This window comes from Fonsecaea pedrosoi, assembly GCF_000835455.1.
Source record: "Fonsecaea pedrosoi CBS 271.37 unplaced genomic scaffold supercont1.3, whole genome shotgun sequence".
NCBI lineage: Eukaryota > Fungi > Ascomycota > Eurotiomycetes > Chaetothyriales > Herpotrichiellaceae > Fonsecaea > Fonsecaea pedrosoi.
In genome coordinates this window covers 712,925-736,156 of record NW_013550613.1, presented here as the reverse complement: position 1 = coordinate 736,156, position 23,232 = coordinate 712,925, and the positions used below count along the sequence as shown (strand labels likewise).

The following is a 23,232-nucleotide window of genomic DNA, read 5'->3' as shown; positions in this document are numbered from 1 at the left end:
TGTAGCTGGGCTCCTACAGTCTCCTGTCGCGACTCAGCGCGTATTTACATGGACGTGTGGGAATCTTCTGTGTCAGAGATCGGTGGACACGGAACCAGCCCGTGACCAGTCTGGGGAGACCGGAGATGCGGTGCAGGGACCCTGACTAACTGCGAAGTGGTCCAAAGGGCTTGATCTGGCTCTCCTACAAGTATTCACATTGTCACTTATGTGGCAGTCGCCCCATCGTAGCGTCTTCTGGCCGATCGAAGCCACCATGGGAGCACAGAATATTCCCTTATTAGCCACACATCTGCTCAGATTCACGTCCTCAGTGACCATCGTTCAGACTCTGTCCATTCTTTTGGTCTATATACTGTCATTCTTCTCTTAGCAGCCATACTTGTTGCGCATCTTGGGCTCAGAATGGCTACTTATCAGAAAATAGCGCTCAATGATGACTTTTTTTTCCACTAGATGTCTCTATCACATGCAAGAAACTGAGGCTCAAACCCAGATCACAGTATCGAAATGACTGCATTTCAAGCCTTTTCGGTGTTGTAGCCCTGTCCCCAATACGGAACCCGATCTTTGAGCGATGCAGTTCAGTGTATCACATGTTCGAGCGTCTGTTAGCACGATCAAAATGAGCCTGCCACGGGATGAAGCTTCCAGTACCCGAATTGGAAAGTAGAGCCCACAACTCGACTTCGCATTGGTTTGTTTCGTTGATGCTGTTGTGCATAAAAGTAGACACAAACACTTGCCACCAGCTACAAGGAGGAGTACGGTCCTGCTCCGTGGCAGGGCAGTTGAGCATCTCGACCATCATGCCATGTCACTGAGTTGGGTTCATTCCCTCGACCCAGAGAGACACGCCCTCCAGGCTCGAATGCCCAATCGGGTCGGCAATAGATACCCGAGATTTGTGGACACGGATCCCCACCGCATCTTCCGCCCTGGAACCTGGCCACTTTGCTTGACACTAGCCAACGCCGAGAGGACGGATCTTTGATCTCGCGCTCGGTATTTTGTGAAGCATGCTGGGAAAAGGTCAAACTTTCCACCTTCCTTGATCTCGGAGTGCTACAGCTTGAAAGACCTTGCTCGAATGGTACGCCTACGAGTATATAGTATTGAGGTTTGGCAATTTACATCAGCCTTTTACTCTTCGAGATTTACATACAAGTCGCAGGGATATGCATGTTTTGAGTCCCTAGTGACTTTTCTTCCAGGCACGCTCATAGTAGACTGGCTGACTAGCTACACTTTTCCCTCGATTATGCCCGACCCATTGCTCAACTCTGGCAGGGATTTCCTTGGCTATCACTGTGGCAAATGTTAGGCCACGCGATGTTCTCGTTCCTTGTAGTTCCAGAGTCTTTTGACGCTTGCCCCGCCCACAAATGACTTTCGCACCATCGGGGTTGTCTTTTCATAGGCGCAAAAGTAGGCTCGGAGAGACCCTCCTTCCACCCAAGAAGAAATGGTTGGCAGCTCCGGGGCAACATGTGGGGGATTTGAAAGCGTGGCATTCCCATCCCACACCTACGCTCGCTTGCTACCGTAGGCATAGCCATCGCACCACTTTGACAATCTGGAGCATTGTTCTCTCCTCTTACCAATCTAACCCTTCAAAATTTGAGCCACGATTACAACGCAAGCTGTTATAGGGAAACTTTTCAGTGACAGAATGGCAGAGGAGGCCAGGGAGGCTGAGATTGACCACCCGCGCGGAATCAAGAGAGTAAGACAGGCGTGTGCGAACTGCAGGTAGGCATGAATTCACCTCCCGCCCACGGCATGAGGGTTTTTTTTCCTTCTTCTTTTTCTCCTCTCTCTAAGTAACCGCACCAGGCGCAAGAAAGTCCGATGCTCGGGTGAAAGACCCTCGTGCTCTTTCTGCGCACGACTTGGGCAGGACTGTCACTATCTACGCGAGACTACGCTGGATGGAAGGGATCCGATGTCCCACGGAGGCGGATCCGCCAGCCGATTAGAAGTATGAGAATGCTCCGGACGAAGGTCTCTTCTGTTAAGACAGTATTGATTGAATTCATCGAGGAACAGGAAGATCTTATCGCTCGAGTCGCGTCTCTGGAAACGAAGCTGGCTCAGCTAAGTCAATTGAATGCGTATGTGTTTCCTTTTGTTGGCCTTTTTTTCTCCTCCCGGTGAAACTGATTTTTCAGACTTATCCCTACTTTGACCAACGCGTCGGGGCAATCGAAATTGCTTGACGGGGGCTCGGTGACAGCATTAAACGATACGGGTACTTGGAGTGACAGATCGTTACATTCACCCTCTGTGGGCAGCACTAGCCCTCAGTCCGTACAGCGGCGGTATGGCGTCTTGGATCCCGTTCATGTACAAGTGAACTGATTTGTCTGCTAAAGCTCCTTCCAAGAGTTGCCACCAATATCCGTGCTTGAAAACGCTTGCAATACCTTCTTCCAGTACTGCCACAATCAACCATACACATTTTTCCACGAAGGAAACTTCCGAGAACGATTGCAACAAGGGACATGGCCCAACTACTTACTCTTTGCATTCTTAGCATCTGCTCTGCGTTACTCAACAGACCCATGGTTTGAGGGGAAGCATAGTGACGCCCTAGAAGAATACGCGGCAGCTTCGTGGAGGCTTATTGTCGGTTGCGGCTGTGCTGTCGAAGAGGGCGCCGACACTGCGGTCGTGCAAGCCATCTCACTTCTAGCCGTCATCGATTCTGCTGGTAAGTTGTGTCGAATCCCCGATCTCAGTTCGATTACTAAGACTTTGGTAGCTGGGAGAAGACGGGCGGCATGGGTCAAGATCGGTTTGGCAGTTCGAATCAGTCAAGACCTTCACCTCATGATGGACCCAGCTACCAGTCTGCCGGAGACGGTACGAGAAGAGCGCCGACGATTGTTTTGGTCGATTTACCTTCTGGACCGATTTGTTTCGTGCTCAAAACAACGACCTCCAGCCATCTTGGACTCGGACTGTCAAGTACAACTCCCTTGTGACGAGCTCGATTTCCGTCAAGGCATCGCGCAAAAGACCGAGACGCTCACAAATCTGGGCACGGGGGCTAGCAGTGGCCACCCGGCGTATAGACCGGGACAGTTTGCACTACTTGTCCTCATGGCTTGCGTCCTGGGTCGATGTGCAAGGTACATGCTTGACAATCGCGATTTCGCAGAGGAGCGAGCTCCGTTCAATCCACAATCGGACTATGTGACCATATCGTCGATCCTCCTCTACTACGAGTCATTCATCGATTCTGGCAGAGCGGTGGAAGAGATTGTCCGACTGGGTATGCTCAAGCAAGACGGCGTGGTTGACCAGCAGATGGTCGGACACATGATTCTGGCACGGGTCCTGTTTCACCTGTGCCACTGCTTACTGAATCATCCATTTCTCCTCCGGCAGCGGGTGAATGCGACACAAGAAAAAACGCCGACGACTTGGTTGGCGAGGTCGCTGGAGGTGGGACTCGAACATGCCGGGCGCTTGACGAGAGTCTTTCGGGACGCAAAGGACACGGGCTGTACCGTGGCAACTTCATTCTACGGATATTGCCTGCTGGTTGCGGGCACGATACACGCCCTATACACGCACTCGCAGGATCCGGAGCTGCAGCAAGAATCCATGGGCTATTTGATCTCCGACATTGCCTATCTGGACGATATTGCGCGATACTGGAAGAACACGAAACTGATCGTAAGTCCTCTTTGTCCTACCTTTTTTTTTTTTTGTGCGCTTCCATTCACACAAACCTATACAGGCATCTGGACTCAGAACGTTCTGGGGCCACAGCGCGAGGTTCAGCAGCCTTCTGGACCCAAAACCTTCGCCGTCGACGTTCAGTATTTTAGATCTTGAGATTCTGTGGACGTCGGTCGACTACGGAATCATGTCCGACCCCGACAAGTCCCTGTCACAGAGCGTCTGCGCCTCGGACGCGTCGCCGCTTGGATGGGGAATGTCGCCGTGGAAAGACGACAACGACCTCGTCGACCACATCTCGGACGCCGACGACAACCCGTTCCTGCACAGTTTGGCCATCGTGAACAGCCCGCTCGACCACGCCACCGGGACTCGGACGCCCGGACAACATCGCATGTCGCTCAGCAGCATCCAGCCGTTTCTGCAGCTCAATTCGGTCTTTGGGACACCCAATTTTGGATTGGAATCCCCCAAAGTCAACGAACCTTCCATCAATATTGAGAGCGACCACGCATTGGCCTTTGGGTTGACGCGGGCACGGTCTTTATCGTGAGAGTGGTCGGGGATGTTGGTGGCACCGGACTTATCCACCTTGCGGGGGGTTGAAGATCTGGATGCCCAGTGTATCTGTATTATTTCGCATGGGGAGTGATCCATTCAACAGAACATTTTGTGACGGGAATTTATACCTCCAAGGAGCGGGTTTTTGTAATGGAAACTTGTCTTTATCATCTAGACAGGACCATTCGCTTCACCCTGTCCAAGAATAGCTGCTACAGTATATCGTCTCTACAGATGTATGGTTGAGGACAAGGGTAATAAAATCCCAAAGGGTTAGTTAATATGTTTCGCAATTGCTGTCAATGCACAAGTAAACCTCTCTCGAAGAATTGCACGGCTAGAAGATCTCCCTGACCTTGAGCTTCCGTGCCGCAATCCTCTTTTCCTCTTCCTCGCTCAACACAAAGGAGTAGAATTTCTTCTCCAGCCCCTCGCTCGTGATGTAGGGACTCAGGTCCCCATCGTCCCTCATTTGATTCTTGGTGAAGCCCAGGCCCATGAACGCCCACATGTTCTGCTTGTTTTCGTACTTGATCTCGTAGTCTTCGAAGCGCGGAGAGCTCGTCATCTCGCAGTAGTGCAGGGAGCTGCCGGGCCAGACCGAGTTGACCCTGCCGGTCTCGTTGTTCTTGTACCAGCTGCGGCAGGTGGTCTCGGCCCAGCAGGTCCCCGAGATCCACGCCTGCGCGTGCTCGTTGAAGGCGTCGGTGACATCCTGCCTCGGGGTGAGGGAGTGGAGATGATCCCTCTGCATCTTCTGGATCACCTGCACAATGTACTGTCCCACGGACTGGAGAGGACCCATGACCGATCCGTTCGACACGGGAAACGTCGGGCCCTGAAACACAAAGTAGTTTGGCATGTCAGGCACGGCGAGGCCGAGATAGCCCTCGGGAATGGTCTTCCATTTCTCTTGGAGCGAGACGCCGTTGCGGCCGATGACGGGATACTTGGGCTTGTAACTAACATCGAATCCAGTGGCGCAGATAATGGTATCGACCTCGACCTCGGTGCCGTTGGCCCCAATGACGCTGGTTGGTGTCACCTTTGTAACGGCGCAGCGATGCAACGTCACGTTGGGCTCCTGGATAGCCTTCATGTAGGGATTGCCGGGCGTAAGACGTCGACAGCCGGGCGAGAAGCTTGGGATCAACTGTTCGTAAATGTCGTCCCGATGGATGTGTTCCCGCATACGTTTCGTGAAATAGTCTCGGACGACCTTGGCCTCTGCGCTCGATGTCATCATGGCTTTGAGGCCCATGGCGGTATTCAGTTTTCCCTCGATGGTCTTTGCTTGATTGATGAGTGCAGCATTGTCGTGTTTAAATCTCTCTCTTTCGTCAGCCGTATCTGTCCATGGGGTCAGTCAGTCAATTCAACCTCGATGTATTTTGACCTTGGACGAAAAAAAAGGGGGTGACTGACAATCGAAGTTGTCCCCTGAATGATCGGCAATCTCAGCAAACCACACGGGTGTCCTGACGAAGACGTCCATAGACTTCACATGTGGCTGTAGCGTTGGCACGACCTGAATGCTCGTAGCACCAGATCCGATCACCGCTACTCGGTCGTGCTTCCAATGGGATGCACCATACTCATCAGGCCATCTGGCGGTATGCAGCAACCTGCCCTTGAAGTCCTTCAGGCCTTGTACCTCGTCGGGCAACTTCCACGAGTTCAACAGGCCATTGGCTGCGACCAATATGTCACAGGTCTCTTCAATCGTTTCGTCTGTGTCGTAGTTGTGAATCGTCACATGCCATTTCCCCTCGTCTTCGTTCCACTTTGCGGCCCGGATGGCATGGTTGAACTTCATGTACTGGCGCAGCCCGAAACACTCGACTACCCGGGTCAGGTATCGAAAGATGTCATCTGAAGCACTCAGGTATTTTGGCCAATCGGCGTTGAGCGCAAACGCATATGTGTATGCGTGGGATGGTACATCGCAGGCACAGCCAGGGTACCGGTTCTGGACAACCCAGTCGTTAGCAACACGGTCGACGTATTCCTGAGCGATAATCAACGAATCTTCTTAATTACCTCAAGCCAAGTTCCACCTATATCACCATTTTTCTCATACACGACGTGCTCGACATTCTCGCAATGCTTTTGTAGCAGATATGCCATGAGGATGCCGCTGACCCCGGCACCAATGGTAAGCACCTTAACCTTTCGGTTCCCCGGATCGTCAAGAACAAAGTCCGGGACCGTGTAGCCATCTTTGGTATGACCAAGTCGATACCCATATTTTCCTCCCGGGCCATTCGGGTCAACAACCCCATTCACCGCACCATTGCCGTTGACCTCTGCCCCAGCTTTGTCCACATCAAAAACCATGGCTGTGGTAAGCAATTAGAGTCGTGTCGATGGTATCGAGTCGTTGCACAAGCGAGGCTTGTCTTCCTTTAACTATAGATCTAATGTGGGATGTCTATCTGCATGCGGCAGTGCCAAAAAGGCATCTAAGTCAGGAAGAGCCGACCCATCGGAGTCAGAACGGGGAAGGCCCTCGAATGAGTTGGACAAGGTTTTTGTCCAATGCGGGAAATTGTCCATTTTCTGACATGAACATGTCGTCAAAGCCTTTGCAATAGGTCCAGAGAGATCGAGAAAGAAGAAGAGGGGAAAAAAAAAAGAGTCAGGCACTCCTGACGCTCTATAGCTGGGGTTCCATGTAAGTTCGATTTATGGCACGTCTTGATACGCTATGAAACCACCTTGACGTAGGAAGAAGTCAATGTCCATGCCTGGTCTATTCAAATGTCTTGCAAGAACGTCACACAGGCTCTCAAGCTGCAGCACCCCCGTCTACCGGCACGATTGCTCCCGTGATAAATGATGCTTCGTCGCTCAGCAGGAAGGCGATCAGGTTGGCGACTTCTTGGGCCTGCCCTTTCCTCTGCAGCGGTAGGCTGGAGTATGTATTTGTCGTTTGATTTGATGTCGAAGAAGGTGCTCCAGCGAGCAAGCTGTCAAGCATTGGCGTTTCAATGGGACCGCTAGAAAAGAGAAGTGTCAGTATCGTGTCTCTTGCACTCTGGGAAAGTCGAGACTCACGGAGCAATGGCGTTGACCCTGATTCCCTGAGGGCCCATTTCTTTGGCAACCGTCTTCGTCAGTCCCACCACTCCATGCTTGGAGCAAACATACGCCCCTAAGCCTGGCCTCCCGGAGATCCCTGACAGGGAGGATGCGTTCACGATACTCGCTCCCCGCTTCATGACCCGAATTTGCGCTCGCACGCAATACATCAAGCCACTCAAATTGATGGCGATCATCTTGTCCCACGTCTCATTCTTCAGGTCGGCAATGTTGGTGAATCCCAGCTCGATGCCGGCGATGTTTGCAGAGGCGTCGAGGCCGCCAAAATGCTCCACAGTCGAGGCGATCCATTTGTCCACCGCGTCGCTCGATGATACATCGAGCACGGTGCCGACAACCTCAACCCCCTGACTTTGTAGCTCGCTGACCACTTTGTTCAAGGCATCCTTCTGGATATCAGCCAATGCTAGTTTGGCCCCTCTCTCGGCGAGCAGTTTTGTGAGGGCTAGTGCAATGCCAGATGCGGCACCCGTGACGGAGACTACTTTTCCTTTCAAAGACATTTTGCTGTATTTACTAAGATTGCATGAAGACGTGGAACAGTGGTTGGGCGGGCTTTTCCAAGCCAGCCAGTATACACAGTAAGATTAAGTATTCGTGATATGGCCGGTAAATTGCTGGGCGAGGGGTGCCCGACACGGCTAGCACCCATCCTACTACGAACAAGAGACGGATGGTGGTGATCGACCTATTTCCGCGAGCGGCATGCACCCGCTCACGTGCACTGTGGAATAGATCCAGCAAGGTCTTTTCAGCGAGGGTAGAATGATGTCAGGAACGGGGCTCAACCGAGGCCCCTTAAGCTAACGCATTATCTGAGTTGGACCTGAATCGCCCTCTTATTTCTGAACGACACGTACAATACAGGTTACGACAGGCCTACATTGATGACAAAATATCGTCAAGGGGGTTGGTATCATGGTGGAGAGGATGAAGCTAGCGATGGATATCTGGAACGCTTGTGTGCAGTAGAGTTTGTCCGGTTGCAAAAGGCGAGTGCCGCTGGCGAAGAAACGATAATATGCTCCATTGAGATGTACACAAGCGCCATCTATGATCAACCGTCCATAATACAGCAGGGACTTTACATCCTCGCCAGCGACGCAAAGCTCTTGCTCCCCTGGACCTCCTCCAGCTTGACGACGTCCAAACACATCCCCAGCACATCCCTCGTGTCTCTGGGATCAATGACCCCGTCGTCCAACACCACGCCACTCGTCGTGTAGCACTCACTGTCGCGCTGGACGTCGTTTCGGAAGCGGTCGACCTCTTTCCGGATCTTGGCCATGTCGACTTTCCCTTTCCTCTTCGCGCTCGACACTTGGACGGTTTCCATCACTCCAGAAAGCTGGTCGGGCCCCATCACGCTGCACCGCCCCGTGGGCCAGGTGAAGATGAACCGCGGTCGATATGCGCGGCCGCACATGGCGTAGTTGCCCGCTCCGTAAGAGGCGCCTAGGATGACAGAGATGTGCGGAACGGTCGAGCAGCTGACGGCCGAGACGAGCTGGGCGCCTTTCTTGATGATGCCGGCATGTTCGGCCTTGGTGCCGACCATGAAGCCGGTGACGTTGTGGAGAAAGATGATGGGTATATTCCTGAGAGAGCACAGGCGTGAGAAGAGAAGCTTGTGGAGCAATAGCGGACAAGGCGGGTAGGGCTTGGACTTACTGTTGGTTACATAGGCGGATGAACTGGGCGGCTTTTGACGCCTCGTCGGGATTGATGATTGGTGTTTGATTGGCTATGATACCTGCCGTGTGTCCTGTGCATCCAATACTCAGTATCCCACATGTGCAGGGCTTCCTTGGAGTGAGTCGAACATCAAAGAGGACATTCATGTCTTACCTGTAATGCTTGCCCATGCAGTGATGATGTTCTTCCCGTAGGTGGGCTTGAAGTTAGATAGCCGGGAGTCGTCCACGATCCGCAGTAGTACTTCAGACATATCAAACGGCTTGCGGATGTCTGGGTTCACAATCGAGAAAATGTCGTCTGCTGAATATCGTGGCGGGAGGACCGGATTTTGAGCCAGTGATAAGGATCTGGGCCGCCTGTCGAGGGTGCCGACCCATTCCCTTGCTTTCTGTATGGCATCGAACCTGGAGATCAATCCCATCAGCATCTGAACACGACGGATAAACTTCCGTTCGTTGCACATCTTACTCGTCCGAGGCAATTTGGTCCGCGAGCCCAGTGATGGAACCGTGAACCCTTGCGCCGCCTAGATCTTCGGCGTCCACCGTCTCCCCCGTTGCCATCTTGACCAGAGGAGGTCCACCAAGAAACACTTGGGCTTGATCTTCGACGAAGATCGTATAGTCGGAGAGGGCGGGATGATAGGCTCCACCAGCGGTGGAAGAGCCAAATACAATTGCACACGACGGGCGCCCACGTTGACTTCGCAGAGACAGGTCACGAAACAACTCCCCTCCTTTGTGGAAGACACGGAACTGTTGCGGCAAGAATACACCGGCCTGTGGCACTTGAGTGTCAGCGTGGTCAGCCATGAAGGTGCCACTTTGAAGCTCACCGATTGCACGAGCGATATCAGCGGCAGGTCGTTTTCCAGCCCGATCTCCATGATACGGCTTTGCTTAACAACTAGGCAGGTAGAGACTCAGCCAACGATGCCCCCTTTCCTTCTCCATGGCGCAGGTTCCTCTCTCACCTGTAATCTCGTTCCAAGCACCACCACTCTGGGTCGGAATGTGTGACATTATCAAACATAGTGAGCCACTGCGAGGTTGAATCAGTAATTTGAGAGTCGCTTAAGACCGGGTGACTCCGAACTTGACGCTGCCAATCCCTGCTATCAGGTTTGCGCAAGGGTTGGAAGTCTCGACACCAACCCCTGCAAAGCTCCCCAGCTCCAAAAACGGCGACTCCGGATCAAGCAGCAGCGCGATTCTGTCACGAGCTACGCAAACAGCGCGTTAGCGGAAGACAATTGGCCACCCAACGTACTCGTAGGCAAGCTGTAAGCGGAATAATGAAAGGTGTACTAACAGAGTAATTGTCCGCGGTCATTGTGTCTGCGGAGGTTTTCATCGTCGCCTTCGCGGCTGACTTTCTCCAATATCGTTTCGAATCTCTCTAGAACGGGTTTCCAGTTTTCGGCATTTTGCTGGTACTGTGCAGCACTCAGGTCCAGTTTCGAGCGGATAACTGGGAACAGGGTCGTTTGCGGCGACATCTCGTTGTGTTGAGAGAGAACAGGGGATAGATTGTCGCTGATTGTACTTTGTGAGGGAAGACGCACGTCCTAACCACGTCCGTTACGTACCTCGGTTAAAAGATGCTGGATCAGGACAGCTGGGCGGGTCCGTTCTGGGGGCTCTCAATGGCTCGTCGCGGGCGGGGAGCCGTGCCCACCATCGAATCCCAAACCCAACGCGGAATGCATCAAACCGAGGTGAAGGTCGTGGGCGTGGGATTTCTAAATTACAACATATTCCAATTAATTAGTGGTAACAACATAGCATCTGCACGCTCAAACATTACCACCACCTCTAGATCAGAACCGACAACATTTCTGTTGAAGGTCCCCAATCTGGGAGCTTTGGCTAGCTAATGCCGCCAATCCAAGCTCTTGTGAAACACCGCAATACGAGGTAGACCAGACAGTAGCCAAAATAATCTTCCAACTTCCAAATTTTCACAAACTTGAAATACCGACGTTATGAAATTCACATTCTTCTCCTCCTGTAAACCTCTGAGACAGATGGAGTTGACTCATCGATCACGTGCCGGACCCCTCCACTATGCCAAGACGGCCGTAAATAGCCGGTTCGCTGGCCAATAGGAGTTGGCTTTTCCGCTACGGCCTCCTGAATGCCTAGCCTTGTACCACGACGTCGAATATTCGAGGCAGAAGCCCCGACAACAAGGGTTGGCTAGCCGCGATGAGAGAGCCCCAAGGATTGTGCTCATACTCTCCCTCTTACTGGCCTCTGGACATGAAGTAACTCCTTTTTTAACACCGACTGCGCCAATGTCACTGGACGATTGATCTTGAGAAGTCTTGAATTCTTGTTGAAGCAGCTGTCTCGCGGCTGTCTTATCTAATATCTCTAGAGCTCTGATTTGTCTAATACTAAGGGTGATTCATCCATCGTCCGATTAAAAGACTGCCAGAGCGTTAGGCGGAGAAGCCACACCGCCCTTCACGTTCAACGGGGCACTCGTGACGAAAAAGGTCCAGCGCTTCAGACTCTGACATTTCTGTGCAAGAGCTTCAAGGTCCCACATCTCTCCAATCGGCATCCCCCACCATACTAGCAAGTAGTCATGTAGAGCTGGAGTCGGTTGTCAGTGAGCAGCCCTTTGAGACTAAGGGGTTGGATACTCACCATAACTCTTTGCAAACGGCTGCGTCTCAAAAGCGACCGCGTCTCCTGCTACGGCGGAAAAGTGGTTATCCCATAGCCACCGCACCATGTCTTCTGAAGCTTCAGTGCCGATTGTATTTGAGGATCGCATGAGAGCGTTTCGCTCCTCATCGTTAGCACACTTGTTGTAGGCCTGTATCAAGCCCGTCCGCAGGATCAAGATGTCCCCGTGCTTCAGTTGGACATTTTCTTCCTCTAGAATCTGTTTTATCACCTGGAGCGATATCACCTGCGACGTTGCCGGTTTTATCTCGACTCCATTTCTTTCCGCCCACGACGCAAAGTCAACAAGAACTCCACGCCCGACAACACCTCCGCGCTCGCTCCAAGCTTTCCTTGTCAGTAGGCACATAGGCCATGAGAAGGTGTACACACTTACAGTGGATACTCAATTCTTCTGTCCCTATAATATCATCGTGAAGGATTCCATTGTAGTGTTGTTTCGTCGTCGCATGGCCCCAATGCCCTGAGTCTTGTCAAGATCTGTCATTCAACTGGTGGAGGGATTGTAACTGACTAAAGCCATCCCACTGCGAACTTGACTGGGTGTTGAAATGCACAATGTCATCGAAGCAGCAAATTGGCATGTTATGCTCTTTGCCGACATCTTTGATCGAATGATGGAATTTCTCTCGATAAAAGGGTGAAGGTGGGTTTTCCAGTCCCCAACTAAGCAGCGTACGAAATGAGAATTAGTGCATGACCGATTTGCGCATACCCATTAACCACCGTCGACGTACTTCAAAGCAACGCTCTCGCCTGTTCTGATCTCTTTAGACGCCTCCAGCACAACGCTTGGCGTGAGGGTGTTCAGTGTCCCAACTTGATCCTTCACGCCGTCCTTATCGAAGATGCCCTACTACCAATTCAGAGTCCAAGATCGCCAGCCGAGAGAGCGCGTACCAACCCATGCACAGCCCTTTGGAGTCCCCGGAACAGGGGGAAGTTGGTCAAAGGAAGGAAGAGCTCCAAGAGGCATGGTGAAGGCACTGCTGGCTTGCTTGATGTTTGATTGCTAAAGTGAGTATCGAGCCCTCGATCACTCTGTACTGCACAGATACACTACATCTAACTGTGGTACATTATACGTGCGTGTCACCTAGTCACAAACTGACCATTGAAACGCCTGCGGAAAAGACATTGCCGGCCGGACAGGGGTGACTGGCCGGTGAATGTCAACCGGGAGCGTCTCCAATCAGCCAATGGTCATGACACCCTCGTATAATTCTAGACAAATCAACATCTTGGATGTTTAGGTAAGACTGACCGGTAATGAATCGGCTGCTGGAAGATCGAAGCCGAGGATAACTGCCTCCTCAAGTTGGATAAATATGAAAGGGATGATTGAGACGGCGAGCCTCATTCTGATGAAACAACAGGTAATTCCATCACACACGCTTGTCTTAACACCATCAACATCATTGTCGTTGTGGAATATTTGTTCTGGCGCAACGCCCCACGGAAATGGCTGCCCAAAGCAAGATCAATGTCCAACCCCTCCATCCAACCTTCGCTGCCGAGGTCTCCGGAATCGACTTCAGCAAGCCAGTGCCCCCGGAGGTGATCTCCCAAGTTCAGGATGCCATCGACAAGTACGGCGTGCTTGTCTTTCGTAACGCAAATCTAGACGACGATGCCCACGTGGCATTCGCGCAGTCATTCGGGGAGCTCGAGCCCACCCCAGCTGCCAGCCTGGGCGTCAAAACCCGTCTTCCCAGTCCGTATATCGGGGACCTCTCCAACCTCGACCACAGTAACAACTTGAAGTTGTTCGAGGATAAGATGTCTCGTCTCTTCGCCAAGGGGAACGAGCTATGGCACGCCGACATGCAATACCATCCCCGACGGTGCAAATACTCGACCTTGCGCGCCGTGAAGCTCCCTCCCAAGGGAACCGGCGGTGAAACGCTCTACGCCGACTCCCGAGCAGCCTACGACGATCTCAGCCCGGAAATGAAGGACAAGATTGAGAATCTCGTCGCTTATTGCTCCCTTCTTCACAATCGACGAGTGGCGGCTCCGGAGCTGTACAAGGGCGTCGACGTCTGGGACTGGCCTAACGCCAAGTACAAGCTGGTATACCCCCACGAGGGAACAGGACGGAAGAATCTCTACGTCACTAGTTATATGCACAAGATAGAGGGTATGTCACAGGAGGAGAGCGACAAGTTGCTTGACGAATTGAGAGCACATGCGACCCAAGACAAGTATGTGCACACGGTGTTCTGGGAAAATGATGGTGATATGGTCATGTGGGATAACACCGCAGTGCTGCACCGGGCAACCGATGGCTCGGGGTACATTGGGAAATACGTTCGAGATGTCCGTCGCACCAGCTGCTTCGACAGTGGAAAGTATGCGTGGGGCGAGAATGATCCCAACAACCCCTGGATCATCAAGCTGCCCAAGGACCCCCTCGGGGCTTCAGTGGCGTGAGTAGATTAACACTGTAACTATCGTACGAATAATTGAACATCTTTCCCTTGAAAGTTTTTGCAAAAACGATATCGTCTTGGTTTGTATGAGGAGGAGGACAATGAACAGGATACCGTGGATGATGGACGTACAGTCAAGGACATCTGGAGTCACATCCCAATCCTGGATGTCTCTGAGGGCTGTCTGGATGGGCTTCTTTGGATTGTATATGGTCTAGTTCGGATACAGTGTGGGTGGCCAGTTGACCAGTCAGCCTTGCAACCTACTCAGCCATGCAAGGAGAGGCTCCTACGGGCATCAAAAGAGAAGACCTACTTCCAGATTGCCGCCGACATCGTATTCTGTGCCCCTGTCTAAATGCTCCCCCACGCAGCATCGGCTTCCAGTCTTACCGAAAGGGGACGGGTACCCCAGACTCTCCCGGCCGTGATTTCGGCTAAGCCAATGCTTGTCAGGCACGTTGGCGTTTGCCTTATCGAAAGGCCTCGTTTAGGGTTCTAGACCTGCACGTCCACGCGGCGCTCCACGGGGAAATTTGACGCTACCGGGAAATAGAACCGAGCTCCCGAGTCCTTGGGTATACAAATTAGAAGTAACATATACCTGAGGCTGTCCACCCCGACCCCGGATTTTCAGAGGAACGTGGCCTTGTTTTAGTTTTTCCCCCCTCCAGTATCACTGCAGTCATGGCTAGTGACACCGCTGCGAACACGATGAAGGAAAAAGTCGACGACGTGAGGGTCGAGGAGGCATCGTCTTCTCCGAATGAGCTCTCCGTCTCAGGTCCTCATCCACACCATGTAGAGCATGCGCCGGCCGAGTACATCAATGGTAAACCATACTGGCAGACAAGCCTCTTTCTGGGTTCCTTCTGGGCCATCGGGCTCGGTGTCCTTGCCTGCTATGCTGGCTTTGCCATGCCTGCAAATACCCTCCCGCTGATCAACGAAGATATTGGTGAGAACTCCTCCCAACTTTGTTTACTTTGGCCTCTTCACTAACGCACCTCAAAGGTCCCAGCGCTGATATCAACTGGGTCTCCCTCTGCTGGACATTAACCGTTGCTATCGGCTATACCCTCGTTGGAAGACTCAGCGATATCTTTGGGAGGAGATACTTCTTTATCGGAGGTGCCGCCCTGGGTTTGATTGGAAGTACCGTGGCCGCCACGGCGAAGACGGTGAACCAATTGATCGGCGCGACCGTCTTGATCGGATTGGCAGCCTCGTCTCAGATCTCCTTCACCTATGTGACGGGCGAGCTCGTCCCGGTCAGACATCGCTTTATCGTCAATGGTCTGGTCAACGCCGTCAACATGCCAATTGGTGTCTTTGGCCCTGTGATCGCCCGTGCATTTATACTCCATACTTCAGCGGGCTGGAGGTGGAACTACTATCTCACCATCATCTTGAGTGAGTACTGACACTCCCTTTTACCAAGCTCCCCCAACTGACGGAGAGTCTAGACGCGTTGTCCCTCATCCTATGGGCTCTATTCTACTATCCCCCTGATTTCGCCCATCTCCACCGTGTCCGTTCTCGCTGGCAAGAGATCAAGAGTATCGACTATGTCGGCGTCGTTCTCTTCTCGGGAGGATTGCTGCTGTTCTTGATGGGTTTGTCGTGGGGAGGAGGACAATATCCATGGAAATCCGCACATGTCATTGCCACGATAGTCGTTGGATTCTTGACCCTGGTGGCCTTTGTCTTATACGGTACTCATTATCCTCCACTGCAAGGATCGAACCCTACTGACCAAGAGCAGAAATGTACTCTGGAGTCTACCGGCCCCTGGTGCCGATGCATATCTTCAGGGACTTCCAGTACGATATGATCGTCGTTCTGACGACAGTTGGCGGCATGATTTATTATTCCATGACTGGTATGACCGCCTGGCTCCGGAGATCTCGCCTCGCCCAGAAGCTGACTTGGAAATAGTGATTTACCCCGTCAGTCTCGGCGTCTTCTTTTCGAGTGACCCGATGACTGTGGGCTGGCTTTCCTGCGCCGTGGGCGGCGGGACACTGGCTGGACAAGTCATTGGCGGCCTCCTCGCGATGCGTATCGGCTACATCAAGTACCAGATGATCTTTACGACACTATTTATGGCAGCGTTTATTGGTGGGTTGGCAGCGCAGACGAAAGATACCCAAGCGTGAGTTTCACCCGTGTCCTGACTGAAACAAACACAGATACTGACTCCATCCCAGCCTGTCGAGCGCCTTTGCAACTCTTGGATCCTTTGGTGTCGGATACATCGAGATCCTCGCGGCCACGGCGGCAACATTCGTGATCAAGGACCAGAAACAGATGGGCACGCCCAACGGCATCTTTGGCAGCATCCGGAGTGCCGGTGGCGTCCTCGCAACAACCATATACCTGACGATCCTGACGAACCGCATGGCGACCAACACGACGAACATCGTCGTCCCTGCGGTCCTCGAGGCGGGACTCCCACAATCGTCTCTCGAGCAGTTCTTGACAGCGCTGAACAGCGGGATTGCTTCAGCGATTGCCGCCGTGCCGGGGGTCACCGAGAGAATCATCCTCGCCGGCTCAAGCGCATTGCTCGAGTCATATACGGACGCGTTTCAAAAGGTGTTCCTGGCCAGCATCGCATTTGGCGTGCTCTCGGTGATGGCCGCGGTAGCGATCAGGCCGTTCACCAAAGAGGAGCTCGCAGGGACCATCATCTTTCATTTGGGCGAGAATAAAACGCATCTACCGGCGGCTGGGGTCGTGGAGTCTCAGGAGGATGAGAATGAGGCGCCTCTTGATTAAAGAGGGAGGCCTCCACCGGGCAGCCAATTGGACCTTAGAGAGCTTAGCCTTGAGATTAGATCCAGTTGAATGTTGGCCGTAAGCCTATAGTCTTGTTTGCTTCAATCAGGATCTTTCAGAAGGAAGATCCCCGCTGCATGCTCAGCGACTGGCGATACGTTACCTACTTCAAAAGTACAAGTCTGAGAGTACCCTGTCGGAGATCGAAAGTGACCTGCGGACTGAACTCGATACCCTAGAGGACATGGACAGGGATTCGGTACCACGGATTTCCCTCCTAGACAGTTATGCCTCTTCCCGCACACATGTTTGATACTACGGATTTTGTTTACCGTCCTTTTCCGGCGCCGCATCAGGACTCCGCTACAGAGAAATGTGGGGTATCAATGGGTTCGATGTAGACGGCATTCACCACCCCTTTGTCATGATTCTTCTATGGCCACCTCGGGCGTTCTATATGCTGGAGCCACATAGACACTTTCAACATCCAGGCACAAAGACAGCAGCAGGCCCAGTATGACGGCGTTCAACTGGGCATACGTTCGTGGCGCACCTATCAGGTTTACCAGGATATGTGCCTTGTACGGCCTCAACGCCGTCTTGCTTACTCTTTGTCGCCTCGTATCGCCGGCTTCATCTCTCCCCACAAACTATGTCACTGCCTTGAAGTCGCTTCTCCTCAAGATCTTCTTCTTGAAGGACTACAAGTTCATATACTCCACCCCGCCGGCGGCGTTTGCCGCGTCCAGGCAAATCACAGGTCAAGGCTGGCATGCGTACGAAGTCGACTGCAATCCCAATCTGGCACTGAGCGACTATGACGCCGTCGTCCTGTACTTTCACGGAGGTGGCTATGCCATTGGTGAGCCGATGCAATACTACGAGACGTTCAAACGGTGGCAGAGGAAGGCTGCTCAGCTTGGGACTCGTCTGGCTATTGTTTCTCTACGTTATCGTAAGACTATATACTCCCCCTCCTTCGACGATTTTTCTCTCTATCTATCTGAATGGCTCTTTTGGTAACAAGACCAGCACTCTCGACCGAGCAACCCTGCCCGGCACAGCGCAATGCGGCATTAGCAGCCTATCAGCACTTGATACAGCAAGAACACGTACCACCAAGCAAGACCATCCTATGCGGCGACTCTGCGGGAGGTACGGCTATATGACTACTACCCAGTACCCTGTCGTTTTTCTCATACTTACAAAAACCGTTACAGGAAACCTCGTCGCGTCCCTACTGGTCTACCTCCGCGACCACGACGACACCCCCCGCCCAGCATGCTCCGTCATGATCTCCCCGTGGCTGGACCCGTCGCTGTCCAAGACGGCCGAATCACCCTTTGCGGGAGTCGACTTTGTCTACGGCGACGGGACATGCGAGGGAACGCGAGGCATGGCCCAATTGATCGCCGGGAAGGACCACAGCCCCAGCGACCCGGAGATCTCGTTGGCCCTGAGCACCGACCTCAAGGGCATCCCGCCACACCTGTGCTGCTACGGCACCGCCGAAGTGTACCAGGAGGATTCGAAGATGTGGATCGCACAGTGTCTGGCGGACGGCGTCGATGTGACTGAGTACAGTGGCAAAGGCGCCGTGCACACGTTTGTACTGGGGGGATTGACTGCGGATGCGAAGCTGGAGGAGGAGGCGGACGGGGTCTTCTTGGGCTACATCATCAAGCATCTTGCGTTGAATCGGAGCTAGAATATACTACAATGTTATCCGTCCAAGTTAGAGAGGTGGATATGTGCCCCGACGAGCGTCTCCGCTTTCAGACACACCCGTTTACTGACTCTGTGGCTATGCATCTTGGTTGTAGCATGTCACCTTTATCATAGTATTCCAGAGACATTTGGTCTGTCTGTTTAAGATTTCACCGTTTTCAAAGTTTCTCCCTTTCTACACTACTCCTCGGTCATTCGAACGCGTTCTAATTCTAGATCCTCAGGATATATTGCACTGTTTGGGACGTTGCAACAGATCAAAGACACGCCGCAGACAGAGACATTTCCCCCAGCTATCCACGACAGAACCAGCGTTCGCGACTCTGACGCCTGACTTCTGGAGAGTCTGACTGGTTGTTTCATTGAATCCGAGGCCTGCACTATATCCCTCGCTCCCTCTCCATCGACATCACTTTGAAAACTGATAACTCGAAAACTCGCTCTCAGCCTCCTTCTGGCAATGCGCAAAGTACTGGACCAGACCCCCGAAATAGAAGAGGACGTTCAAGGGCTTGCCCGGGATATTCGCGCCGATGTACCAAGAGCGAGCCTTTTGAGACGCCGTAGCTAACAGCGTCGACTCGAACGTCTGTTGCACGTGGCTGCACCAACCGTCGACGGCCTCTTGCGTTACTTCCATCCGGTTGTAGCCATGAGTATCCATGTAGCTGATTGCCTTGCCGATGAAGTCGGCGGTATTGTCAATGATGACGGGGATATTGGCAAACGGTGCCTGTGGCCCGGATATCATAAACATATTGGGGTACCCATGGACGCTGATGCCCAGGTGAGTTTCCAGCCTGGGATTCCATTTCTCTGCCAGTGATTGGCCATCCTTACCGCGAATATCGATCTGGGTGAGCGCGCCAGTCACAGCGTCAAACCCGATGGCGAAAATGATAATGTCGAACTCGTATTCAGCAGTCCCTGTCCGAAGCCCCTTCGGTGTAATCTCCTGGATGGGATCGTCGGCGACACTAACGAGTTTCACGTTTGGTCGGTTAAAGGCTTCATAGTAAAAGTGCCCAAGGGGTGGTCGTTTAGCCAGCAGAGGATAATCAGGGCAAAGTAAGTCCGCAGTCTTTTCATCCTTGACGATTGTGCGGATCTTCTTTCTCACAAACTCCGAGGCCACTTCGTTTGACTTCTCATTGAGTAGCAGATCGTCAAAGGTCTCAAAGATATAGCGGAACCCGCCTGCTTCCCACCCAGCTTCGAGGATTCTTTGGTGGTCGTTTTCGTCTTTGACATCGGCAATGGTCCGACCAATAGTGGGCATTGCGAAGCCGAACACCTGGCCTCGAGCTTGCTCCCATACTGCATCATAGCTGGTCTTGATCTCCTTTAGCTGATCTTCCGTCAATGGGTGGTTACGAGCCGGTATCACGTAGTTCGGCGTGCGTTGAAAGACTGTCACCGACGCAGCGGTATGCGCAACAATGGGCACGACTTGAACTCCAGTGGCTCCAGTGCCTACCACGGCTACTCGCTTTCCCGCGAAGTCGATCTTCTCCTTTGGCCAGTTCGACGTCTGATACCATTTTCCTTGAAACGAATCCAAACCAGAGAACGGCGGCGCTCTCGTCGCTGACAGAACACCCGCCGCCGTGATGAGGAAGTGGCAAGTGTAATGAATGTTATCCGCGGTCCTGATATCCCAGATATTGAGGTCTGCATCGTAATGTGCCGACTTAACGCGCTGTTTGAACAGGATGTCTTTGCGCATGTCGAATCTATCGGCGACGTGGTTCAAGTAGCTCAGCACCTCTTGCTGAGGGGCAAACCGTTCCTTCCATACCCAGTCTGTTTTCAGCTCTCGCGAGAAGTTCATGATGTAACTCCAACTCTCGCTGTCTGTCCGTGCGCCGGGATATCGATTCCAGTACCAGGTGCCACCCACGTCGGAGCCGGCTTCGATGATCTTGGTCGACAGGCCGAGTTTGCGAAACTCGTGCAGGATTCTCAGCCCACCGAATCCGGCCCCGATGACGACAGCTGCATAGTCAACGTCTCTATTGAATCTATTTTTCGGTGTGCGAGCCGCCGTGACTCCGTTTTCCACCTTCTGGACCCCGTTAACGGCCGGTGCTGGCGGTTCCAGGATGGGCAAGACTTCAGTAGACATGACGACTCGGTAAAAATGATGCTGGGCCTCCAAACCTCCAAAATCAGATTGGATAGTAGTTCCTGATCTCGAGTGTACTGTAACTCACTATGTAGGGCAGTTGGATGAATGACATATAACGCATCGTTGGCACTTCGTTCTCGATCCGCGAGTTGTACGCGGAGAGTCACGAATCGTCGTGATTTCCGCAGCGCAGCCTTGCGCATCTTATGCCGGAGTTGGGAATAAGACAGCAACGCGGAATGAGAACCCGTTGTTTCAATACAGCGGCATGCATTTTCCGAAAGCCAACAGGACCGAAAAGTCGTTAGGTATCAACGAAAATGGTTAGTGCCATAGCCCATTAGAGGATCTCCCACCGCAAGCTTGAAAGGGAAATGCCCGCCATTCAAGTACCCAGCACATAGTTCTATACCCGGGCGGACATACTAAGGCTCAATTGGTTTCCTGTCATAGTATCCAGAAGTTTCGCGCACACATCCAACACAATGTCGGCCGCGCCTAATCCTGAATCCATAAGAGACAAAATCGAGGGCACCGTCGACACAGAGGCCTATGCTCGGCTCAATGGTGTTGACGAGAGGTCGATAGAGGCAGAAAAGCATGTGGAAAACCGAGGCCACAAGAAGGTCATTTTGGTGGGTGCCGGAGTCTCTGGCATCACCAAGGCGGCGCTCCTTCTCAAACACAAGGCGATCAGCCTCGAGGATTTGGTCATCTTCGATGTGCAAGCCAACTTCGGCGGGGTGTGGGAGAAGAACAAGTATCCGGGATGTGCTTGCGATGTTCCAGCGTTGCAGTATACCAACAAATTGATGATCAATACAGGTGAGAAAGGCACTGAGTACTGCTTGTGGTCAGTCGATTGATTACAAGTCTCAGAGTACACGCATTACTACGCAACCCGGGATCAGATCGCCAGCTTCTACGTGAAGATGGCGCACGATCTCGGGCTGAACCGGTGTGTCCAGTTCCAGACATTTGTCAAAAGCTGTGTCTGGGACGAGACTCGCTTCGTCTGGCACATTGAAGCTGAGAACCAAAAGCACCGTACAATTGAGAAGTGGACGACTGATGTCCTGATCCATGCCGTGGGAGCCTTTGATAGACCCAAGTTTGGTCGCACACCGGGTCTGGAGTCGTTCAAGGGATCTTACTGGCATACGTCCCGCTGGAACGATCAAGTTGACCTCAAAGGCAAGCGAGTCGCTGTAATCGGCTGCGGTCCCAGTGCTGGACAGGTGATTCCGGAGATCATTGACCAAGTTAGCGAGTTGACGGTCTACATGCGGACGCCGCCAATGGTGCTTCCAAGGAAGGATTTTCAGCGGTCAGAGTAAGCACACCACTTCAGCTCGTTGGGCCAGGTACTGATCGCACATTCAGAGCATGGATGTGGAGCATGAGGAACTTACCATTCTTTGCTTCGACAGTCCGCAACGCCGCCTTTGTCCAGCAATGGCTTCTGGGCCAGTCTGTAGTGACGCGGGGCTCCTACCTCAACAAGACACTCACCAAGAAAGCCCACGCATTCTTGGAGGAACAAGTCCAGGACAAAGCCCTCCGGGAACTTCTCCGTCCCGACTACGAGTTCTTTTGCAAGCGGCCACTGTTCCTCGACGACTTTTACTCTGCGTTGACCAGGCCTCACTGCACCGTGGTTCGCGAGAGCCTGGACCAGTTCGTCCCCGACGGGATCATTTCGACCGATAAAGCCACCGGGGTCAAACACGAGCGTAGTTTCGACGTCATTGTCTTCGCGACTGGATTCAACCTCGCACAGTATCTCCAGCACGAGACGATCATCGGGAGAGGGGGCGTCAATTTACAAGAGCAGTGGAAAGCACATCCGTCCGCCATCTACGGTGTGGCCACCGCCAACTTCCCAAACTTCTTCTTCTGCAACGGGCCCAACGCCAACACGTATTCCTCTTTCCACCACGAAATGAACGAGGTTGCTTCGGACTATACTTCGCGCATAGTCAAGGAGATTTTCCAGCGGAGCCACCACGGCACAAAGTTTGCCGTCATGCCCAATGCCGAGTTTGAGCAGAGCTACAACGATGAGATACAGAACAATCTTGGTCACTTGGTGTCGCAGAACAGCGCGTGCAACAGCTACCACAACAACGCCGACGGACATAACACGATTGTTCACCATCGGAACATCTGGAAGCTGTGGTGGAGGCTAAAGAAGATTGATTGGAATGAGTGGGACATTTCGATGGCTCAGGATATCAAAGACTAGTTCATGTGTGGGGGACACGTAGATACATAGGATGAATCATAACAAGTAAACCAGGCGAGTACAGCACTCAGCTTGTCTTCAGGCCAATACAGTGCAGGAGAGTTTCATCTTGAATTGAGGTGTGATCGACGCTGTGTGCATACCAACTGTACAGGGCTGATATGATCACGA

General features: G+C 52.6%; 10 protein-coding genes across 10 annotated transcripts; 5 read left to right on the top strand and 5 right to left on the bottom strand.

Moving 5' to 3' along the window:
• Positions 1 to 1,989: 1,989 nt before the first annotated feature.
• On the top strand, positions 1,990 to 4,243 carry Z517_04144 (uncharacterized protein; the record flags this gene model as incomplete). Its single annotated transcript, XM_013429475.1, has 5 exons — positions 1,990 to 2,114; positions 2,172 to 2,321; positions 2,376 to 2,713; positions 2,765 to 3,684; positions 3,749 to 4,243. 5 exons carry the CDS (start codon positions 1,990 to 1,992, stop codon positions 4,241 to 4,243), a joined length of 2,028 nt encoding a protein of 675 aa, XP_013284929.1.
• Positions 4,244 to 4,588: 345 nt separating this feature from the next.
• Z517_04143 (uncharacterized protein) lies at positions 4,589 to 6,588 on the bottom strand (the record flags this gene model as incomplete). Its single annotated transcript, XM_013429474.1, has 3 exons — positions 4,589 to 5,601; positions 5,677 to 6,220; positions 6,292 to 6,588. The coding sequence occupies 3 exons, from the start codon at positions 6,586 to 6,588 to the stop codon at positions 4,589 to 4,591; spliced, it is 1,854 nt and encodes a 617-aa protein (XP_013284928.1).
• A 451-nt stretch (positions 6,589 to 7,039) lies between these two features.
• Positions 7,040 to 7,856, bottom strand: Z517_04142 (uncharacterized protein; the record flags this gene model as incomplete). Its single annotated transcript, XM_013429473.1, has 2 exons — positions 7,040 to 7,250; positions 7,309 to 7,856. The coding sequence occupies 2 exons, from the start codon at positions 7,854 to 7,856 to the stop codon at positions 7,040 to 7,042; spliced, it is 759 nt and encodes a 252-aa protein (XP_013284927.1).
• A 581-nt stretch (positions 7,857 to 8,437) lies between these two features.
• Z517_04141 (uncharacterized protein) lies at positions 8,438 to 10,549 on the bottom strand (the record flags this gene model as incomplete). Its single annotated transcript, XM_013429472.1, has 8 exons — positions 8,438 to 8,951; positions 9,025 to 9,118; positions 9,202 to 9,455; positions 9,520 to 9,830; positions 9,887 to 9,957; positions 10,025 to 10,092; positions 10,147 to 10,273; positions 10,363 to 10,549. The coding sequence occupies 8 exons, from the start codon at positions 10,547 to 10,549 to the stop codon at positions 8,438 to 8,440; spliced, it is 1,626 nt and encodes a 541-aa protein (XP_013284926.1).
• Positions 10,550 to 11,475: 926 nt separating this feature from the next.
• On the bottom strand, positions 11,476 to 12,723 carry Z517_04140 (uncharacterized protein; the record flags this gene model as incomplete). Its single annotated transcript, XM_013429471.1, has 6 exons — positions 11,476 to 11,651; positions 11,706 to 12,074; positions 12,124 to 12,210; positions 12,262 to 12,413; positions 12,485 to 12,600; positions 12,652 to 12,723. The coding sequence occupies 6 exons, from the start codon at positions 12,721 to 12,723 to the stop codon at positions 11,476 to 11,478; spliced, it is 972 nt and encodes a 323-aa protein (XP_013284925.1).
• A 485-nt stretch (positions 12,724 to 13,208) lies between these two features.
• Z517_04139 (uncharacterized protein) lies at positions 13,209 to 14,180 on the top strand (the record flags this gene model as incomplete). Its single annotated transcript, XM_013429470.1, has 1 exon — positions 13,209 to 14,180. One exon carries the CDS (start codon positions 13,209 to 13,211, stop codon positions 14,178 to 14,180), a length of 972 nt encoding a protein of 323 aa, XP_013284924.1.
• A 686-nt stretch (positions 14,181 to 14,866) lies between these two features.
• Z517_04138 (uncharacterized protein) lies at positions 14,867 to 16,960 on the top strand (the record flags this gene model as incomplete). The annotated part of the gene is made up of 6 exons (XM_013429469.1): positions 14,867 to 15,137; positions 15,194 to 15,592; positions 15,646 to 15,894; positions 15,942 to 16,061; positions 16,118 to 16,334; positions 16,390 to 16,960. The coding sequence occupies 6 exons, from the start codon at positions 14,867 to 14,869 to the stop codon at positions 16,958 to 16,960; spliced, it is 1,827 nt and encodes a 608-aa protein (XP_013284923.1).
• Positions 16,961 to 17,476: 516 nt separating this feature from the next.
• Z517_04137 (uncharacterized protein) lies at positions 17,477 to 18,668 on the top strand (the record flags this gene model as incomplete). The annotated part of the gene is made up of 3 exons (XM_013429468.1): positions 17,477 to 17,915; positions 17,993 to 18,115; positions 18,181 to 18,668. 3 exons carry the CDS (start codon positions 17,477 to 17,479, stop codon positions 18,666 to 18,668), a joined length of 1,050 nt encoding a protein of 349 aa, XP_013284922.1.
• A 429-nt stretch (positions 18,669 to 19,097) lies between these two features.
• Positions 19,098 to 20,813, bottom strand: Z517_04136 (uncharacterized protein; the record flags this gene model as incomplete). Its single annotated transcript, XM_013429467.1, has 1 exon — positions 19,098 to 20,813. One exon carries the CDS (start codon positions 20,811 to 20,813, stop codon positions 19,098 to 19,100), a length of 1,716 nt encoding a protein of 571 aa, XP_013284921.1.
• Positions 20,814 to 21,301: 488 nt separating this feature from the next.
• Positions 21,302 to 23,061, top strand: Z517_04135 (uncharacterized protein; the record flags this gene model as incomplete). Its single annotated transcript, XM_013429466.1, has 3 exons — positions 21,302 to 21,641; positions 21,696 to 22,149; positions 22,200 to 23,061. The coding sequence occupies 3 exons, from the start codon at positions 21,302 to 21,304 to the stop codon at positions 23,059 to 23,061; spliced, it is 1,656 nt and encodes a 551-aa protein (XP_013284920.1).
• Between the last annotated feature and the right edge of the window lie 171 nt (positions 23,062 to 23,232).